Source organism: Colias eurytheme, chromosome 16 (genome assembly GCF_061535395.1).
Source record: "Colias eurytheme isolate Ceu_HAF_F1 chromosome 16, ilColEury1 Martin Lab GWU primary, whole genome shotgun sequence".
NCBI classification, from domain to species: domain Eukaryota; kingdom Metazoa; phylum Arthropoda; class Insecta; order Lepidoptera; family Pieridae; genus Colias; species Colias eurytheme.
The window spans coordinates 3,890,566-3,912,652 of record NC_142995.1 but is presented as its reverse complement, the minus strand read 5'-3'; the positions used below and the strand labels follow the sequence as shown (position 1 = coordinate 3,912,652).

The window sequence follows — 22,087 nt, the reverse complement described above, 5'->3', positions numbered from 1 at the left end:
TTAATATACAAAGAATATATTTTAAACATAAAATCGAAAATATTTGTTTGTTACTAAATTTTCTTATTTCTAAACATTATGCAGCTGTCATGGTATTGGGCGCGCATGTGTGGGAGGTGTGTATTCTTCCCGCCAAGCAGCTGTCAAAATTCGCCAAAATCGGGATAAGTTTTAAAGCCCGTAGGTATTGATTGTATTTTTCACTGTAGAATTAATATTATAATAATAGCAATTTTTTTTAATAAAAATGGCTAAACCAGAAGAAAGTGATGAAAATTGGATTGCTGCTATGGATGATCTATGTTCAAAATTAAACGTAGATCCAGTTGCTACTGAAAAATCAAAGGAATCATTTGCAGAAATAAGGCGAAATTTTACATTGGACGTAAGTTATTTAATCTTATTTATTTAATTCAAGTCCCTATACCCACTGGCTTTTGAAGTCCAGTTTATTTGGATACGAGTTTTAAAAAAAGATGCATGTATGGACGAAATATTATATTCATGTTATTTCCTATGCTTCAATGTTTGAGAATATTTTTAGGGCGAAGCTTTACATTGGATGGCATGTGCCTTATATGTGGCATGTCGTACATCGATCACTCCCACTGTAGAATCAGGAAAAGCAGTGAAGGGAAACTGTGTAAGCTTGACAAGATTACTCAGACTTTGTAATATCAGGTAATAAAATAATTATTTTAATTATTATTTAGATTAAGTAAGTAATGAATGTTATAACATTTATTCTAAACATGGTATTTTAAGTTATCTTTTCATAATGAAATCAAAAAGTAATACCGAAGAAAAAGTATCTGGAAAATTTTGTGAAATGATGTCATTTTCTTTTATCTCTAAATGCATCATACAATTGCAGTATCTTGATACAAATCACTATACAGATAACATTGTGAGCTAATGCATTATATGCATGTAAAATAAATACACTTTTTTTCAGTCTGATCCAGTTTTTCACAAAAATCAAAAACTGGATGGAAATGACACTAATGCCATCTGATTTTAAAGATAGAATCAGTAGATTAGAGCGCAAATTCGCAGTATCTACTATTTTATTTAGAAAATTCCAACCTCTATTTCAAGAAATATTTACTGGCTTGACCAATGAACCAGTTAAAACTAAGAGCAGTAAAAAACAAAAGTAAGTAAAACATATAATATTTTAATTCTGTAACAATACTTATTCCTAAAATGTTACTACTAAAAGATACATGAAATGTTATGTACCAATTGACTGACCGGTTGGCTTGGTTGGTAGTGGCCCTGCCTTCCAAGCCAGAGGTTGTGGGTTCGATTCCCACCTGGGACAAATATTTGTGTGATGAACATTGATGTTTGCTCTGTGTCTGGGTGTTAATTATCTATTTAGAATTTATTTAAAAATTATATTTGTATGTTTATCAGCCATCTGGTTTCCATAACACAAGCGAAAGCTTAGTATGGGATCAGATTGTGCCATGTGTGAAAATTGTCCTGAAATATTTATTTATTAATAATTGCAGGCTTCAAAGGTGCTCCACAAACGCTGTATTTAATTTAACATGGTGTTTGTATGTGTGTGTAAAAGGGGAATTCCACAACTCAGCCGATGATCTTGTGGATATGTATCATTTACTTCTATCATGCTTAGACTTCATGTTTGCTAATGCATTCATGTCAAGACGCACTGACCTACTAAATCCCAGTTTTAAAGGTATGTGCCTTGTTAATTTTAATATTTTATTATTGTCCATCCTCACTATTAAAATAGTAATTAATCCGTCAGTCCTCGGATCACAGACACAATAGAAAATCTATTGTGTCTCGGCCCGATCGGGCCGCTCGGTGGTCAATGGGTTAAAATAGAACATGAATGTTACTACATTCAATATTTAAAAAAACCTTATATTTTAGATTAAACATAAATTTTATTCAATTAACTTTTCAGGTCTTCCCAAAGACTGGTTGCAAGATGACTTCGAATTACCGAAAAAGCCACCTTGCATAATATCAGTGCTTTGTGAAATAAAAGATGGTTTAGCCGTTCAAGCTAGCACTATGAAAGACTACAGTTGGAATAAAGTTATTAAATCCTTCTTTGAGAAAGGCGTAAGTATTTTTTATTTTATTTTTATCCATCTATCACTAGCTGTTCCCCGCGGTTTCAGCCGCTTTGCTCGGCTCCTGTTGGTCTGAGCGTGATAATATATAGCCTATACCATTCCTTGATAAATGGGCTATCTATCACTGAAAGAATTTTTCAAATCGAACCAGTAGTTCCTGAGATTAGTGCGTTCAAACAAACAAACTCTTCAGCTTTATAATATTAGTATAGATTTGCAATACCTATTTTAACATACTTATGTTATAGGTATTGAGATAAAGATATGGCTGACATAAACATTATCTTTTGTTGGATCTACATCAAAAATGCATCTATAAATAAGTTCCTCATTGATATAAAAAAATAATGTTTTGAGTTTCATTTCAACACATTTTAATACCAGTTTCTATACCATAATATTTCTTACTAATTATTATGTTTAATCATTGTAGAAAATTCTATAGATATTTATTTTATCTTTTCAGATTCTCAAGGGTAATAGTGAACAACTTCAAGGCCTCCTAGATGTGGGAAATTTTGATGTAAATCAAAAATCACTAAACAACCTGTATGAGACTTATGTTCTTAGTGTGGGCGAGTTTGATGAAAGGATATTCTTAGGTAGTTAATATTGATTATTTGTCTATATTAATATTTAAACTAATTATTCAATAACGCCATGTAATAAAGGGCAATTTATATGAGTTAAATTTTATTTCAATTTCACAAATACAGTGTTTTCAGTAATTATGAACTATGAATTTTATTTTTATAAATTACACTGCAGTTTTTATTAACTAAAAATGTAAAGTAATAAACGTGTAATAAACAATAGACTATTAAAAAAAACATTATAATAAAAATTACGTGACATTGTCAGGTGACTTCAAAATGTCGAGATTTTATTGTTTGAATGAAATTTTCTCACATTTTATTAAGAATGTAAAAAGTAATGTATAAATAGATATTTGATTTAATTATTTTAAGTATAATTTTTGTCGTTTATTAAGAATAATTTATTATTCACTTGTTATATTGTGTAAACGAAACCAAGAGATACATGTTTTTAAAATAATATTTATTTACAGGTGAACATGCCCATGAACAAATTGGCACTAAAAAGGTTTCTGGAGATGAAATATCGCAAGTTATCGCTAACTTTGGACCTGTAAGTATTTGTTAATATTTTTCTCAATTTAGAAATAATAAACAACAAATAACAATACATATTCGACGACGCGGTTGGCGCAGTGGTAAAGTAACTGCCTACTGAGCCGACGGTCCCGGGTTCGATCCCCGGTCAGGGCAAATATTTGTGTGATGAACTCAATTATTTGTTCTTGGGTCTGGGTGTTATTATCTATATATATGTATTTATTAAATATTATATTTATCGTCGCCTAGTACCCACAACACAAGCCTTAATTGAGCTTACTGTGGGACTAGGTCGGTTTGTGTAATAATGTCCTATAATATTTATTATTTATTTATATATTTTGGTATTTTTTGCTAACACTTGCCATTGCCTGACACTGGGTATTTTTTGCTAAATACTACGGTTTCAGTAACATAGCAAAAGTCATTCTTAAAATTATATTTTTTTATCTGTTAATTTTGTTCAAAAACACATTTACATGAGAAATATTATTTTTGTTATTATACTTTCAGAGTGGTAAAGCATGTCCAGACACACCATTAACAGGGCGTAGATACCTCGGCCGGAGGGCGGAAGAATTAACTCCAGTATCTGAGGCAACTAATAGCTTGGCTCGACTCGCTACTTTCTTGAGACAGTCGAAACCGCAACCTTCTACGTCGCTTATGAGGCTTTTTGCGTAAGTTTGATGTATGAATACAACTTTTGTAGCTCGAAATTATTAACTATAGCAACAGGTCAGATCAAAACTGCAGACTTTATTTACAGTTTATTTAGTTTATTATTTCATTGAACATATAAGAGATTAGATTATTCATAGTTATGTGTAAATAAGAACATTTCAATCTTGTCCTGGAGTGTGTCGTAAAAAATTAAAAATATACTTAAATCCTACAATACTTTATTTCGTTTTGTTTTAATACATCAATTTTTTATTCATACTACAAAAATAAAGCCTCCTTTATCACGGTTACTGAATACTGAATACCAGATTCAATAATAAAATATTTCAAAATAAATATATATTTTCTAGTGAATACGGCGTCAGCGATGAAACGATAACAAAGAAAGTGATAGAACCATGCAACACATGGATGGAACAGTTCTCGAACAGCCTGAAAGAGTGTAACTGTAGCGCGGAAACTATAGCCTATAGATGTAACATGGTCACATGTCTATACTATAAGGTCTTTGAGCATATAATCAGGGAGGAACATAGGAAAAAACCACAGGTGTCTTTGCAGGTTGGTGCTGATTTTTTGGTCCCAAAAAAAAAAGAAAAAATTTGAAAATTCCTAGAAAGCAATATTTTTCAAAATGATAGAATGTTTTAATTCTGAAATTCGAATTTTGCAACTTCACATAACGAGTTACATATTTGAATATTTATTAATTTTTGTTATTAATTATACTATTAGACAGTTTATTTTAAATTTCACTATAATTGTTTTAAAGGAATTAGCATGTATTATATAATTTATCCAGGCAATTAATCAATCTATGTATGTTGTTTAATAAACTAATAGATAGTTTATTTTAAATTACATTGGAATCCTTTAAAAAAGAAGATATTAACATTTTTCTTTAACCAGGCTATATACAATGCACTAGTATCAACTCTTCAATTTTGAATTGATGCAGTAGTATCAATTCAAAAAATGTAGGGTCAACACAATAATAATGTTCACAGAACATAATCCAGATGCTTCTATCGCAAGAGACCTATCAGCTGACAGTATATGCTTGCTGTACAGAAGTAGTCCTACATTCGTATGGAGTACTTCTTTAAGCAGGCTATATACAATGCAGTAGTATCAATTCTTTCATTTTTGAAATGATGCAGTAGTATCTATTCAAAAATTTAAAATGTAGGGTCAACACACTATAATAATGTTCACAGAATATATTCCAGATGCTTCTATCGCAAGAAACATACCAGCTGACAGTATATGCTTGTTGTACGGAAGTAGTCCTACATTCGTATGGAGTACATTCACTGAGATTCCCACGAGTGCTGCAAATATATGGGCTCAGCGCTTTTCACTTTTATAAGATTATTGAGCTGGTTGTGAAGGCGGTTGTCGAAAAACTGAGCAGAGATGTTATTAAACATTTGAATGCAGTAAGTATTCAATTTGAAATAAATTTTTACGTCATTATTATTTTTTAGTATAAAACTATTAGAATAACTTTAATTAATATAGTAGATGTTTAAAAATTCAATTTATTATTTCATTCTTTCTTTTTAATTTACATGATTCATAAATTTAATTTGTTTTCAGGTGGAGGAACAAGTATTGGAATCCTTAGTGTGGACGTCAGACAGTCCCCTGTGGGAGCAGCTAGCCAAAGCCCCCGTCCCTGCTTCTACCAAAGTTTATGTGCACGAGTCTCCACATAGGAGGAGTAAGTTTATGTATAAATGTAATAGACTCGTTTACCCCGACGATTCTATCCCGTATTTTATTCGCAATTTTCATATCCATAAAAAATCAGTGTCTTGTGCCATTAACCAAAAAGGATTATATTTTTCATTTTTATATTGTCATAATAATGGAATAAAGAAATAAAATTAAATATCTTTACTGCCCCTCACTATGAATAAATATAGAGAAAAACGGAACTCATGCTAGTAAATGCCCTAACGAAACATACACCAGTTTAAAAATATGTTTTCTAAATAACAAACTAATATTTTTAGGTGGTCTACAGTCTCCAGTTTCGTCGGTAATAGATCGTTATTTAGCGCCCATAGCGGATCAAGCTAAAAAACAACTTTTTAAGGATACTGTTAAGCCTGGACAATCACTGTTAGGTAAGTGTACTCTATTTTTATTATTTACTAACTATACTCCGCGATTTTACTCGCATTGCTCCACTCCTATTGGTCATAGTGTGTTGATATATAGCCTTCCTCGATAAATGGTCTATCTAACAGTGAAATAATTTTTCATGTCGGACCCATTCCTGAGATTAGCGCGTTCAAGCAAACATACAAACTCTACATCTTTATAATATTAGTATAAATTAAATTTCTACTAGAATTACAATATATTTTTCACATCGCAAAAAAATGTATTCTCCTATGATTTCAGTACAAACAAATATAAAATCAGAGGCAAATACTCCCCAAGCGACGACAAGTGCAGCGTCTAACACAAATGGTGACACCACTCCCAATACCACGCCCAAAAAAGCTAATAACTCGTTAATTTTATTCTTTAGAAAGGTATGTTAGTTTTATATTTAATATTATATTAAGAGTGAGTCATTTTTAAAGGTTTTTCAAGTTTAATGGTCAAAACAAATAAATTGCATTAACTTATCGCAATGTGATATCAAACTCAGACTCAAACATTTATTCAATTAGACTACTTTTAGTAGCACTTTCGAATCGTCATTACATAAGTATTTTTAACATTTAACACTGATCATGATTGAGGACTCATTTTATATTGTTTTCTACCTTAAAATAACTACATCTTATAATATTTATAAACGTAACTAAATACCTAATTAAACTATTTTGAACTCAATTGTTTCACATACGACTCATTTTTAAATAAAATACATTACTTACGCAAAATTATTAATATCCATTTATTTTTTCCAGTTTTATAGTCTAGCCGTAGTACGAATGAACGACTTGTGCACGCGGCTTCGTCTGACCGACGACGAGTTAAAGAGAAAAATATGGACGTGTCTAGAATATTCTATCATGCATCAAACGCAACTTATGAAGGACAGGCATTTGGATCAGATATTGATGTGCGCTGTATATGTTATATGTAAAGTGAGTATTTTAGTTTTTTAACTAGTTTTCCGTGGCTGTGCAAGCTTCTAAACCTAATAAATTATATACTTAACGCTTCCTCAAGAACCAATCTGTCTATTAAAAAAAACCACATCAAAATCCGTTGCGTAGTTTTAAAGATTGAGGCAGATATAGGGACGGACAAACAGCAACAGTGGCTTTTTTATAGTATGTAATGATAAAGTGCATATTATATGCACTATGTGTGCATTATGAGTTGAATGAACGATTGTGTAATTATCTTATCAAAAATGTCATTTATTTGCCCAAAAGAAATGAAATTTTTGATAAGATAATTACACAAAGGAAATTACATGAAGTCGTGAATTCATTTTTACAAAAAATGTTATCTTTGTCCTTTCAGTGTCCTTTTGAAATCTTACATTATCGTTCGATAAAAACTTCGATAGGTATTGAAGTAAACCTTATAAAGATACTCAATTTTGTATTTAAAAAGCCAACATTTTTTCATGTTGATACATCCAAAGTGGCTCTTACAATTTAGATGAATCTTATGTCAAAGAATATTCTTAATCCTTATAATCTTTTTACACAACTGGCAAAATAATATTAAGTTAATAATAAACTGCTAAAAGATATGAATAAAAACGATCACGAGGAGGGATTCGAACCCGCATTTTTTTGCCAAACCGGAGCAACGCATAGCCTCTCGGCCATCACGCCTGAGCAATCGTAATTCGCAAAAAAATCTCATTTATAAAACATTTAAATGCTATAAAATGAAATATTCAATTGCTCAATTTGATTAGTTGTATAGCACACAAATGCTATTAGAAATGTGAAATTTTTAAAGAATATAAAAATGGATCACAAATTTTCAATTCTTTAAAAATTCCTCATTGCTAAATGTTTTAGTCCATTGAATGAGTCCCTCCAAGGGAGGTCTAGAGTGCGTGAGTTAGTAACGTAAGATGTTTCTTCGGAAACATGTCAAGAGTCCCTAGGTAATAAACATACTAAAACCCCGGGACACTAGGAGGAGCCCCGGAGTGGGGGGAGGGGGGAAATGGGTCCATTTTTTCATTTTTCGCTTAAATCTCAAAAACGGTACATGTTAGAGGCGGAGGCGTTTACGGGGAATTGAATTTTATTAGGGTAGTTACGATACTTGAACTTTTTAACTAACTACACTAATAAAATTCAATTCCCCGTAAACGCCTCCATGGTGGAATCTGGTTTTTTTATCAATGATAGACCTAATTATGAGCAATCTATCGGTACCGGTCACAAGTTGCACTTTTGAGTTTTTTGGAAGAAAAAAAATAAAAAGTTCAAGTATCGTAACTACCCTAATAAAATTCAATTCCCCGTAAACGCCTCCGTGGTGGAATCTAGTATTTTTATCAATGATAGACCTAATTATGAGCAATCTATCTGTAATGGTCACAAGTTGCAATTTTGAGTTTTTTGGAAGAAAAAAATAAAAAGATCAAGTTCAGTAACTATCCTAATCAAAATTCAATTCCCCGTAAACGCCTCCGTCGTGGAATCTGGTATTTTTATCAATGATAGACCTAATTATGAGCAATCTATCTGTAATGGTCACAAGTTGCACTTTTGAGTTTTTTGGAAGAAAAAAATAAAAAGATCAAGTTCAGTAACTCAAACTACCCTAATATAATATTTTAACAATCGATTCCTCCTAAAGGCTTCCATGGAGGAATGTGTTTATTTTACCAATTATAGACCTAATTAAGAGTAATCTATCAGTACTGGTCACAAGTTGCACTTTTGAGTTTTTTGGAAGAAAAAAATAAAAAGATCAAGTTCAGTAACTATCCTAATCAAAATTCAATTCCCCGTAAACGCCTCCGTCGTGGAATCTGGTATTTTTATCAATGATAGACCTAATTATGAGCAATCTATTTGTAATGGTCACAAGTTGCACTTTTGAGTTTTTTGGAAGAAAAAAATAAAAAGATCAAGTTCAGTAACTATCCTAATCAAAATTCAATTCCCCGTAAACGCCTCCGTCGTGGAATCTGGTATTTTTATCAATGATAGACCTAATTATGAGCAATCTATCTGTAATGGTCACAAGTTGCACTTTTGAGTTTTTTGGAAGAAAAAAATAAAAAGATCAAGTTCAGTAACTCAAACTACCCTAATATAATATTTTAACAATCGATTCCTCCTAAAGGCTTCCATGGAGGAATGTGTTTATTTTACCAATTATAGACCTAATTAAGAGTAATCTATCAGTACTGGTCACAAGTTGCACTTTTGAGTTTTTTGGAAGAAAAAAATAAAAAGATCAAGTTCAGTAACTATCCTAATCAAAATTCAATTCCCCGTAAACGCCTCCGTCGTGGAATCTGGTATTTTTATCAATGATAGACCTAATTATGAGCAATCTATCTGTAATGGTCACAAGTTGCACTTTTGAGTTTTTTGGAAGAAAAAAATAAAAAGATCAAGATCAGTAACTCAAACTACCCTAATATAATAATTTTGACAATCGATTCCTCCTAAAGGCTTCCATGGAGGAATGTGTTTATTTTACCAATTATAGACCTAACTAGCAGTCCGCCCCGGCTTCGCCCGTGGTACATATTTACGTTTTCTCTACGTAAGAACCATCCTCGTACTTCAAGGAATATAATAGAAAAGAATAATCGAAATCGGTTCAGCCGTTCACACGTGATGCCGTGACAACGCGAAACGGGTGCAGACCCGCCGCCTTTTTAATTTTTATAGCTCTCGCCGCGCCGCGCAGCGCGTCGAACGCGGCAACTGATACACAAAAATAATCCTTATGGCATGATTCTGTATTCACGCGCGATGACTTATAACACGTATTTCATGTATAACTTTGGTGTTTCTACACCGATTTACATGATTCTTTTACTATAACCTGCCCAGGAGTATGAAGAATAATTGTGCCAAATTTAGTTAAAATCCGTCGGGTAGTTTTTGTTTCTATAACGAATATACAGACAGACAGACAGACAGACAGACAGACAGACAGACAAAAATTTTACTGATTGCATTTTTGGCATCAGTAGCGATCCCTTATCACCCCTTCATAGTTTTTTTTTAAATATATTTCATGTACAGAATTGGCCTCTCTACAGATTTATTATAAGTATAGATTAAGAGCAATCTATCAGTACCGGTCACAAGTTGCACATTTGAGTTTTTTGGAAGAAAGAAATATTTTTTGATCGATTGATGTGTAGTATGGGGAAATTGTTTGAGCGAAAATCATTTTTTACTGCGTATAACTCAGAAACGGTAGGATATAGGAAAAAATGATTGAGGTACAACTTGTAGATAATTTTATGGCCTTTCAACTTTTCCTTGAAAGTTTTTCTCTCACATGTACCGTTTTTGAGATTTAAGCGAAAAATGAAAAAAATGGTCCCATTTCCCCCCTCCCCCCACTCCTCCTAGGGGCTCCTCCTAGTGTCCCGGGGTTTTAGTATGTTTATTACCTAGGGACTCTTGACATGTTTCCGAAAAAACATCTTACGTTACTAACTCACGCACTCTAGAACTTTTTATTCAATGGACTATTTATTTTAAATTAATTTCAGGTATCAAATAGTGCAAGTAATCAAGTAGAGCGAACATTTGCGGATATAATGCGATGTTACAGACAGAGGCCGCTAGCGGACAATCATGTGTATAGATCGGTTCTCATCAATCAGAGTGAAGAAGGTATGTTTGTTTATTGTGTACATTTTTAAGTAAAAAATAAATAAATATTATAGGACATTATTACACAAATCGACCTAGTCCCACAGTAAGCTCAATTAAGGCTTGTGTTGTGGGTACTAGGCGACGATAAATATAATATTAAATAAATACATAAATAACACATATATAGATATAGATAACACCCAGACCCTCTTGGGTCTGGGTGTTTGTTCTTACAAATAATTGAGTTCATCACACAAATATTTGCCCTGACCGGGGATCGAACCCGGGACCGTCGGCTCAGTAGGCAGTTACTTTACCACTGCGCCAACCGCGTCGTCTAAGTAAATAATAATTAATGTTATACAGTTATGATATTTGAGAAAATTGTTTACACAGATTTATTGAAGTGAAACTTCTTTAGGCACATTGAGAGTAAAATTTCAATGTCGCGTCATGGCAATACCGTCAAGTAATATCTTTGAATCTTGCCAAAGAAGTTTCACTTCCGATACAAGTGCTCGGCACACACGCTCTTTTTTTATTTTTTATTACTAGATAAAGTTTGATGTAGGTATTAAAATAAATTTATCATCTTTAGTCATCAAGTTTTATATTGTACTTTCAGGATCGCCAGAGAGAGGAGATTTAATTAATTTCTACAACAGAGTGTATGTACAGTGTATGCAAAACTTTGCGCTTAGATTCACTGGACGGCATAGAGATGTAAGTAATGTTTTATTGAGAGGCAATGCATTATCCTATCCTACTCCTACTAATATTATAAATGCGAAAGTTTGTAAGGATGTATGTGTGTGTTTGTTACTCTTTCACGCAAATACTACTGAACCGATTACAATGAAATTAAGCACACATAAAGAGGGTAGCTTGGATTAACACATAGGTTAGGTTTTATCCCGGATATCCCACGGGAGCGGGAACTAAGCGGGTTTTTCTTTGAAAACGCGAGTGAAGCCGGGGGCGGAAGGCTTAAACTCAAACATTCATTTATTCAATTAGACTACTATTTAGTAGCACTTTCGAATCGTCATTACATAAGTATTTTTAACATTTACGTAGTAGGCTAGTATCTTATATAACCCATAATAAAACATTTATTGAAATGAACACCTTATTTTTTGGCAGTATTGTTAAGTCTTTTATGTTTATGTTTGAAAAAAACTGATACCTACACAACTATTTTTTTATATGAGCACTATCTAATCATCATGAGTTTATATAACATAATTTGTATCCCACCAGGAGTGCAGTCTATCCCCACTACCGGCTGGTCGTGGTGACGCATCTTACTCTCCGGGCGGGCAGCGGGTGTCATGCACCCACCAGCTGTATGTGAAGCCACTCACTGCTTCACCACCGCACCATCATCATCTTACTTATCGGTTTAGCCGGAGCCCTGCTAAGGTAGAATATTTTACTATCTATATAATAAATATTAAACTCAAAGGTGACTGATATAGTGATCTATCAACGCACAGCCCCAACCACTGGACGTATCGGGCTGAAATTTGGCATGCAGGTAGATGTTAGGACGTAGGCATCCGCTAAGAAAGGATTTCCCGAAATTCTTGCGGGAACAGGGAAAAACGGGGATGCACGTACAAAGTCGTGGGCGGAAGCTAGTACTAGATAATATAATATAGGAATTACTTCGGCATACTGACTGGACAGCGGGTGTCATGTACCCACTTATTTATTTGTCAGTTCTAGCTCACTTTTAGGTTGTACTTATTAGCGTGGTGACCATATTCGCGTGTCTTAACAAACGTTAGTTTGTACAGTCAGAAGCATAAATATATTACCATTTGCAGATTAGCAATAATATCTGTCATAAGAACGGGTTCAATAATATCTGTCTGCCCGTATACAGCAAAAATATCTGACATTAGTAGGCAGCATAATAAAGTGGCATCAAAATTATGTGACGAAAATGTTACAGCAAATAATTGTGACAACCTCTCGAAGCATAAATATGTGACGTCACCTAGGAGGCAATAATATCTGACACAATTTTATATTTCTGTATGGTAAAATATAATTGATTCCTCACAAAAAGCATAAATATGTGACACTAGCTTTCCGCTCGCGGCTTCGCCTGCGTTTTCACAGAAATACCGCATAGTTCCCGATCCCGTGGGAATTTTGGGATAAAACCTATCCTAAGTGTTAACCCAAGTTACCCTTTATTTGTCTGTTAAATTTTATTGTAATCGGTTTAGTAGTATTTGCGTGAAAGAGTAACAAACACACACACACACACATCCTCACAAACTTTCGCATTAATAATACTAGATTAGTAGGATAGGAAGTAGGATTATAGTAGGACTAGTAGGATAAGATAGGATAGGATTTTAAAAAGGCAAAACGTTATTTATTGAATTAGTGTTATGTATTTTGCTGGGGTAAGAATATGAACAAAAGACACATTATATTTTGTAAATATTTTTTTTTAATAAAATTACGATAATATGATAACTTGCCATAATTTTCGATACTCAATAAAATAATAGCAATATTATAGGCTAATAATTATTATAGGTAAATGAAAATGAATAACGGAGCAATCGTGTCAAACGCCGCTAACGTCAAATATAACAAAACATGTGACAAAACAATTTCTAAATAATACATGAAGGTTACACTGAACCTTCAAATAAAATAGATCTACCCAAGTGAGCATTCATATAAGTATATGAATACTTTAATTTTGTCATGATATCTTATCCTTCTAATATTATAAATGCGAAAGTTCGTGAGTATCATGTAAGGATGTTTGTTACTCTTTCACACAAATAAAAGAGAAAATGGAATTTAGCACACACATAGAAGGTAACTTGGATTAACGCTTATGAGAGCTTTTATCCTGGAAATCCCACAGGAACGGAAACTATGCGGGTTTTTCTTTGAAAACGCGGGCGAAGCCGCGGGTGTTAAACTAGTAGGATATATGTAATATCTAGACATACAATATGTAGTATACAACGACGGCACATATTAATTAATATGGTAATAATGTTTTAAAACAACGTAGTTAAAATAAAATTTATTTATTTTGTATTAATTCAATATTAAATTAAAAATAAAATTGTGTCAGATATTATTGCTTCCTAGTTGATGTCACATATTTATGCTTTTAGTGTGGAATCAACGCAAAATACAGAAATATGAAATTGTGTCAGATATTATTGCTTCCTAGTTGATGTCACATATTTATGCTTTTTGTGAGGAATCGATGCAAAATATAGAAATATGAAATTGTGTCAGATATTATTGCTTCCTAGTTGATGTCACATATTTATGCTTTTTGTGAGGAATCGATGCAAAATATAGAAATATGAAATTGTGTCAGATATTATTGCTTCCTAGTTGATGTCACATATTTATGCTTTGTGTGAGGAATCGATGCAAAATACAGAAATATGAAATTGTGTCAGATATTATTGCTTCCTAGTTGATGTCACATATTTATGCTTTTTGTGAGGAATCTATGCAAAATATAGAAATATGAAATTGTGTCAGATATTATTGCCACCTAGTTGATGTCACATATTTATGACTAGCGGTCCGCCCCGGCTTCGCCCGTGGTACATATTTCGAAATAAAAGGTAGCCTATGTTCTTTCTCAGGGTCTAAAGATTATCTGTGCCAAATTTCATCAAAATCGGTCCAGTAGTTTATGCGTGAAAACCATACATACATACATACATACAAACCTTTCCTCTTTATAATATTATTAGTATAGATTTGTATGAGAAATCGATGCAAAATACAGAAATATGAAATTGTGTCAGATATTATTGCTTCCTAGTTGATGTCACATATTTATGCCGTGAGAGGTTGTCACAATTATTTGCTGTAACATTTTCGTCACATAATTTTGATGCCACTTTATTATGCTGCCTACTAATGTCAGATATTTTTGCTGTATACGGGCAGACAGATATTATTGAATTAGTTCTAGTGACAGATATTTTTGCACATCGCCCCCTAGGCATATATTATTGCTCGTGACTGTACATATCTTTTAGCTTACTTTTAGGTGAGCATATTCGCGTGCCCTAATGTAGTATCTACGTATCATACTATTATTTTTTTATTTTATTAAAAAAGCTTAGTCGAATATCGCTCCGTATGTCCACTAAAATATTAAATTAGCTCATCGTAATATTGCCATATTGTTTAGTTTTTCCAAGTATTTAAATTTGTCCACACCTTTATAGGTAGTGGCTCCTGCTACAAGATCGATCCTGGGTATTCTGCTGTTTTTGTATCGGCGCATATGCATATATTCGCTTTTGCCGAATAAAATCAAATGGAGGCTCTTATTGTCGGAGGCCAAGACTCACTTTGGGCCCCTGCGCCACTCTAGTAGTAGTTTAGTTTTTCCTATATAACCATGACTAGATTTCCGCCCGCGGCTTCGCCCGCGTTTTCAAAGGAAAACCCGCATAGTTCCCGTTCCCGTGGGATTTCCGGGATAAAACCTATCCTATGTGTTAATCCAAGTTACCCTCTATATGTGTGCTAAATTTCATTGTAATCGGTTCAGTAGTTTTTACGTGAAAGAGTAACAAACATCCATACATCCATACTTACAAACTTTCGCCTTTATAATATCTAGTATACATATAACCATGATATACTTGCAGGACTTGCACGCGATTAACACGCTAGTATCGTGCGAGGTGGGCGGTAAGCGTGGCGGGGAAGGCGGCGAGCTCGTGAAGCGGGCGCGCTGTGGCGCTGCGGGAGTCGCGCGCAAACTGCAGGGGCTAGTGAGCGATCGGCAGGCGCTGTGAGGTGGGAATTGTTTTTTTTTTTGTAAGCAACCTTGTTTTTTTTGTTAGCGGCCAGTGTTTTTTTGACGTGACAACGTCTTATAATTCGAAAGAGCCGGCTGCACGCACGAAAAAACATGATTCATGCGGCGTTACCTCGCTCTGAGGCGTTCCATGTAAGGCTTGAAGTGCAAGCGAGAGCGCGGAACGAGCGACAAAGAAGCACAGTCGGACGTTGTCACGTTCAACTATCGTCAGTAAACCGACTTTACAGACAACCAATTTTTTTTTGTGGTCAGGGGTTTTGTTTTTGTTGATGGCCATTGATTTTTTTATGGTCGCTGGTGTTTTTTTTTTTCTGTCGCTGTGGTGCTGCGGGAGTGGCACAAAAACTACAGGGGATAGATCGATAGGCAGGTGCTGTGAGATGGGGGAACTTTTTTCATTTTTGTTAGCGACCAGTGTTTTTTTTTTGTTCAAGGATATAATTTTTTTTTTCCGGTGGCCAGTGATTTCTTTTTATTGTAAATGTTCAATTTTTTTTTGGTCGCTAGTAGAATCTGGTGACTAATTTTAACATTATGGTTGACGTCTCTATGAACTACTTGATCGATATTTGTCTTATACTGGCAGCCCTTTTGGCCTATTATTCGATTCAAATTACCATTAAAAATATATAAATGGTCAAATTATTGTTTCAGATTGAACCAACAAAGTGCTGAATCGACAAAAGAAATGAAGTTACAACTCAAAATTATTTAAGTATCAAAATTAAGCTTTAGCTCTCTAGGCGTTTCTTTTGCACAATTATTTATTTTAACTTGACTAAAACATGGAATATCAAATCAAGATATTATATCAAAATTATTATTTTGTCACAAGTACCAATCTCTGGTCGAATTATGTATTTTGTTTTTTATTTTTTTGAACACTGTCACTATTGTAAAATTTGTATATAATAAGGTTAAATTTAATGGCCCTAACTATCAAAGAGAAGTGCAGAAGCACTTATATGTTGTATACTGAAATAAAAGAAAGATGAGCAGAAGCATATCTAAACATTTTATACAAAATTTCTACATGGTAACTACAGAATTTTGCAAGATCCAATATGATTTTTTTGTTACTTCACAACGCTTTTATACATACGGAAAATAAAGAAATGAAGCCCATTATTCCTATATCTACGAATTAAAAGCATAATATAAAACATGGAAAAAGAATAATTACTAGTCATAAAAATTCCAATACAGAGCTTTTAAATTTAAATTAGAAATAATAACAAGTGACGGTGTTCTATATTGAATATACAGAGATTGCACTGACACAAATGAAGTATATTGATCTCATTTATTTATCTTGAGTGTGAATAGTATTGAATATGCCATATTATCGAAAATTGCTCATCTGTAAAGTAATTTAAGTTGCATTATTCATTATTTTAGTAGGAGTCGCGTTTTATGTTATGTTTATATTATTGAAGGGTGTAAAATCAAATCGTCAGATTTTTTACATGATATTTTTTTATTTTTATCTATTTCAAAATAGTTATGGCCAGTGCGAATTTGTTTTTATACCCGTCGTACCTCATTATTGTAGATAATACATGTTTTCATTGATCACAAATCACTTATTTTATATAATAAGCGGACGATATAGCATATATATCATTTAGATTTAGTCAAAGCATATAAACAGTTTACTTTAGGTACGATCTACCTATGAATAAGTTCCTTTTTATTTCGTCGACTGAAAATTATGTATTGTTCAGTCAAAGCTATTTTATTTGCTTCTAATAATTATATTTTTATTTTCGTAGCGCATAAGTTGATGATCAGAGAAGTTTTAAATCAATTCCTTTTTCTTCCAATCAAAATTATATGATTGTATATTTCGGACATAGAAAATATCATATTGTATGTAGATTTTACTTCTTAGAGTATTAAAGATATTCACATTATATGTTGTTTTATTTATTGTCCACCATTTGGGGAAAAGGAAGAAAAGAAAATAAAAAATGCTTATGAATTAATATCTTATTATATTTTCATAATATCAAAGTACACAACTAATATTAACACTACATATCGAATTGAAGACATGTTAGTAAATAAACAAAAGTGTAGTTTAAACAGCTTGAACAACTATTTATTTACTTTATAGAAACTATAACTATTATATTTTGCATCAATAATTATTTCTTAAAAATTGATTGAAGGGCTTTATATTATTCAAACATTTACTTATAACAGCAAGAATATGTTGAAGGGTGTTTTAACAATAATTTATAATTCTACGACCTAATTTATTTACATATTCAAACTGAATTTCACTTTATTTATTTATTTATTTATTTATTTACTCTTTATTGTACAAGAGTCTTATAAAATAAAAGTACAACAAAACCATTCAAAATGTACAAATGGCGGCCTTATGGCTCAAAGCCATCTCTGCCAGGCAACCTTCAAAAGCGTACTTTAACAAAAGTTTACTTTCAAAAGCGATTATTGCCATACAGTAGAAGAGAGAATCACATACCTATGTAACTTAAAATACAAATTGATGAAAACAATCGAGTAAAAAAGTAATTAAAAATAAGAATCGACGATCATTTTTACATACTTATAAAATACCAGATTTAAAACGCCACAAATGAAAAATGCAATTTTAATACGATGTATCAACCTTTAGTAATATTTTTGATATACTAGTAATAAACTTTTGTTTCACATTCACATTCTGCAATCGTAAAAGATTCAAGGTTTTGAAAACAAAAATTGAACAAGATTTGCACTCGTCTTTACTTCCCTTGTCTAATTTGTCGTAAAGCACTAATTTTCGGATTTAGATGCAGTTTTTTTAATAGATAGAGTGATTCTCGAGGAAGGTTTTAGTATATAATTTAGAGGTTATAAACAAAGCGGGCGAAGCCGCGGGCAATGATGACGGCCTAGTAAACGCGGAGGCAGAGTTTTATTATACATAGCTACTAAGAAAACTCTGCCCAACTAAACGGCAGAGTTTTTATTGAACGTTAATTAGTTCATAGAATCCGAGTCGCTTGGGCTCGTTCTCAACGACTGTAGGGACATGAAAGACGGCGACGTGGAGGGCGTGGCGAGTGAGGGCGAAGGGCGGGGTCAGGTGGCGCGGCCCTTGCCCTCCTTGATCGCGATCACGTAGCGCTGCGCCACGCGCTCGGGGGGCGAGTACCCGTCCGCGTACGAGGAGTCCTGGAATGTAGGAAATCAATTATAGAAAAAAAAGACGGGTTGCACTCCGGGAGTGCCGGCAGAAGTGAAAACTTGATTATTAACGTTGAGCATGTTTGATATCCATCCGTCTTACGTTTTTTCGATCAGGTCACGTGTCCTGACGCGAGTTTAAGATTTTATACCAAACGCCGCTAAAGAAGTTTTCACTTCAATTATTAGCTGCGCTCCGCGGTTTCACCCGCATTGCTCCGCTCCTGTTGGTCTAAGGCTGATGATATTATATAGCCTATAACCTTCCTCGATAAATGAGCTATCTAACACCGAAAAAATTTTTCAAATCAGACCAGTAGTTCTTGATTAGCGCATTCAAACAAACAAACAAACTCTTCTCAGCAGCTAATTTTTTAATACTGTAATTTTTAGTAGGGCGTTGTTCTCGTGATAGTGTTTGGAATCCTTTAAAATTGAAATATATCTTTTCTTACTATGCAGAAAATATTGAATCACGATGCATATAGTGATGCGCAGACAGGAAACATTTTTGAGAAAGTCGTAAATAAATAAATAAAAATAAATGTTGAACAATATGAAATGTAATTATCACATCAAATTGTTAATCACGGAAGACATGTCACATTATTTTGGTAACTTGCAAATATTTTTTTGAACTAACTTTTCAGATGAATATAAAAAAAAAGATACAAACCTCAAACAACACCTCGTACGGATCGGCAGCGGACGCCGGTAGTCTATTAACAACGGCTCGATAGAAGCACGTGGTCTGCGGATATAGCGCCATTACTACCGCGCCTTTAGGGAATAGCGCGTGTTCGTCCGTTCGAGGGTCTGCTCTCATAAGAGGTAGTGGTACAACTCGACGCTTGCTGAGAACGTGACGGTTCTTCTGTTCTTCGTCTATGTCGTCTACCTCGTACTTGCCTTGCGCTGGCAGCCAGCTTACCACCTGGTTATAAAATTTATTGATTTTAAATAATAAGTTTTTAAATAACGTCATCAGAAAAATTTGTAAAGGAAGATATTTTTTTAGATACATAATAGGTTGCATGCTCCAGATTGGTATCACGAAAGTCAGATAATTCGAATTCATACTACATACATAATATTATCAAAAATAAATTAATGAGAATAATTAGCCAAAACAAAAAAACAGCAGGATTTAAATTGATTTTAACAAGTTACAACTCCTAATTGATTATCATATCTGATTATAGAATAACATTCAATTTTGTACAGCACCACTTAATAATAACTAACTATTAATACATTTAGGGCCGATTTTTCAATTAACAAAAAAAAAAATTAATCCTCCGATTTTTCAATGCTTGGATAAAACTTATCCATCCAATAAAGTATTACACGATAATATTAAATTAAAATGTCACGTAAACTGTCAAATACGGGCAATTAGAATACGTTTTTAAAATGGTAGTTTTATACAGTATTCGACGAATAAGTTTTATCCAAGCATTGAAAAATCGGCCCTAAATGAAACTTTGCATAAAATCTCACCTCAGCCAAGATCCAATTCTCCTCCTTCTCCGAGACCCTCACGAGCGCGGCCACAGCGTCCCCGGGCCGCGCTATATGCCCCGCATCAGCTGGGACCGCCCCAACTTAATAATAACTAACTATTAATACATTTAATGAGCAAAGTTTCATCATAAAATCTCACCTCAGCCAATATCCAATTCTCCTCCTTCTCCGAGACCCTCACGAGCGCGGCCACAGCGTCCCCGGGCCGCGCTATATGCCCCGCATCAGCTGGGACCGCCCCACACAGGGGGGGCGCCCTTTCCCCCACCCGCCCGACGTGTAGCGGCAATGTTTGTGCCGCACTTAGCAACATCTTCATGAGCGCACCGCAACCTATCGTCTCTTTGTTGCCTGCATGACGAGCCTGTTTTGGATGAACAATATTTTCTTATTGAAGTTATTGGTTTGTAGTAATTTGAAATTATGACACACATCAAAGTTTTCATTAGCTTTGTTTCACAGAAAATTTAAAAACAAACTTTTTTTATCATATCACTTGTATATTATAAGAGCCAAGAGGAGGTTCATAAATTGTTAGGACATTAGCTTTTAAACTTTCTTATTATGTAAAATGTCACATAAAAAACAAATAAGTGTATAACTACACTACACCCAAAAAGACAAAATAACCAAAAGTACCTGAATTCTTCTTTCATTTTTAATGGCACGAATTTCATATATCCTGGCTAGAGCTGCCCGTAGAACTCTTTCTTCCTGTTCAGCAGCATTGAGACCATTCTTATACAGACCTTTCAACTGCATTTGCTGTTACAGTAAAAATATTTGGATGCAAAACATTTCTATATCTAGTTTATTAACATCTCTATGTCTTTATGTGCAACATCTACTGTCACTTCAATTTACAGTTAATTATATTAAGGTCCTAGAAACATATACAACACATCAAAATTTAATCATATCTGCAATTTATTAAATTTGTACCTATTCAACCATTTTTCTTTAAGGACTTTTACAACTAATTATAAAAACAGACCTGTTGTGATGACCCAGATGAGTCCTCTGTAGAAGGTGAACTTTCAGCAGCTTTTTCAGCTCGTAATATTGACTCAATGCATTGCTCATTCCTGCCTCTCTCTGCTTCAATGTCATATATCAGCCTATGCAGTGACCTCAATCTCTCCTAATAATACATTAACAAGCAATTTATTATAAAAAATATGCATTGTTCATACAAGCCAGAACTACTGAATTGTGGAGAAATAGAAGGAATTTCCTACCTGCACCTGCTGAGCAGCGACATCAGCTGTGAGAGGCATCACTGTGCAGTTTCGGAAAACTCAGATAACTTCCAACTCAAGTAGACTACGTGCATCCAACTCACACAAACGAATACCTAAAAATGACATATCTTAAGTATATCGAACGATTAATAATTGTATTGGAAAACGTAGCGTTAGTTTACATTCATATAATTTAGCAAATTAGGGCCAAAGCACCGTCAATTTTAGTTAAAACTAATGTTAAACTTACAAGCACAGCACTTTTAAGATAGATCGCACTCATAGATACAACCAGATGTTTTATCAATATTACGTTTATTCGATCAAATATCTCAATACACTCTTATGAGTAGATTGCCGAAGATCAGACAAATTTATACATATTTTATTTTGTGAAATAATCCATCAATAAATCGTAAACAACAATGATTTTTGTTGTAATGACCACAGAGCAAGTAATAATGACATTATTGAATATTGACCATAGAGGAAGGGTTTCTCCGTAGGTTTCTCTGTCTACGTCATTGTGTTTCAATTGACAGTTGAACTT

At 33.6% G+C, this 22,087-nt stretch overlaps 2 protein-coding genes across 3 annotated transcripts; one reads left to right on the top strand and one right to left on the bottom strand.

The window, feature by feature from the left end:
• The first annotated feature begins 117 nt into the window (after window positions 1-117).
• Window positions 118-17,478, top strand: LOC149901706 (retinoblastoma-like protein 1). 2 transcript variants are annotated; one of them, XM_090110846.1, is made up of 19 exons: window positions 118-385; window positions 545-681; window positions 956-1,156; window positions 1,518-1,708; window positions 1,943-2,103; window positions 2,584-2,719; window positions 3,187-3,266; window positions 3,767-3,933; window positions 4,288-4,498; window positions 5,167-5,376; window positions 5,537-5,660; window positions 5,956-6,069; window positions 6,350-6,483; window positions 6,868-7,047; window positions 10,626-10,749; window positions 11,357-11,454; window positions 11,992-12,153; window positions 15,399-15,549; window positions 16,229-17,478. In XM_090110846.1, exons 1-18 carry the CDS (start codon window positions 248-250, stop codon window positions 15,546-15,548), a joined length of 2,718 nt encoding a protein of 905 aa, XP_089966972.1. In that variant the 5' UTR covers window positions 118-247; the 3' UTR covers window position 15,549; window positions 16,229-17,478. The 2 variants fall into 2 exon arrangements, with proteins under 2 accessions (XP_089966972.1, XP_089966970.1); XM_090110844.1 differs by having other exon boundaries at window positions 5,155-5,376.
• Window positions 17,479-18,213: 735 nt separating this feature from the next.
• On the bottom strand, window positions 18,214-22,003 carry Sgf29 (SAGA-associated factor 29). The gene is made up of 7 exons (XM_090111108.1): window positions 21,788-22,003; window positions 21,535-21,650; window positions 21,291-21,437; window positions 20,936-21,061; window positions 20,436-20,660; window positions 19,449-19,706; window positions 18,214-18,760 (listed from the first exon to the last, which is right to left on the bottom strand). The coding sequence occupies exons 2-7, from the start codon at window positions 21,571-21,573 to the stop codon at window positions 18,668-18,670; spliced, it is 888 nt and encodes a 295-aa protein (XP_089967234.1). The 5' UTR covers window positions 21,574-21,650; window positions 21,788-22,003; the 3' UTR covers window positions 18,214-18,667.
• Between the last annotated feature and the right edge of the window lie 84 nt (window positions 22,004-22,087).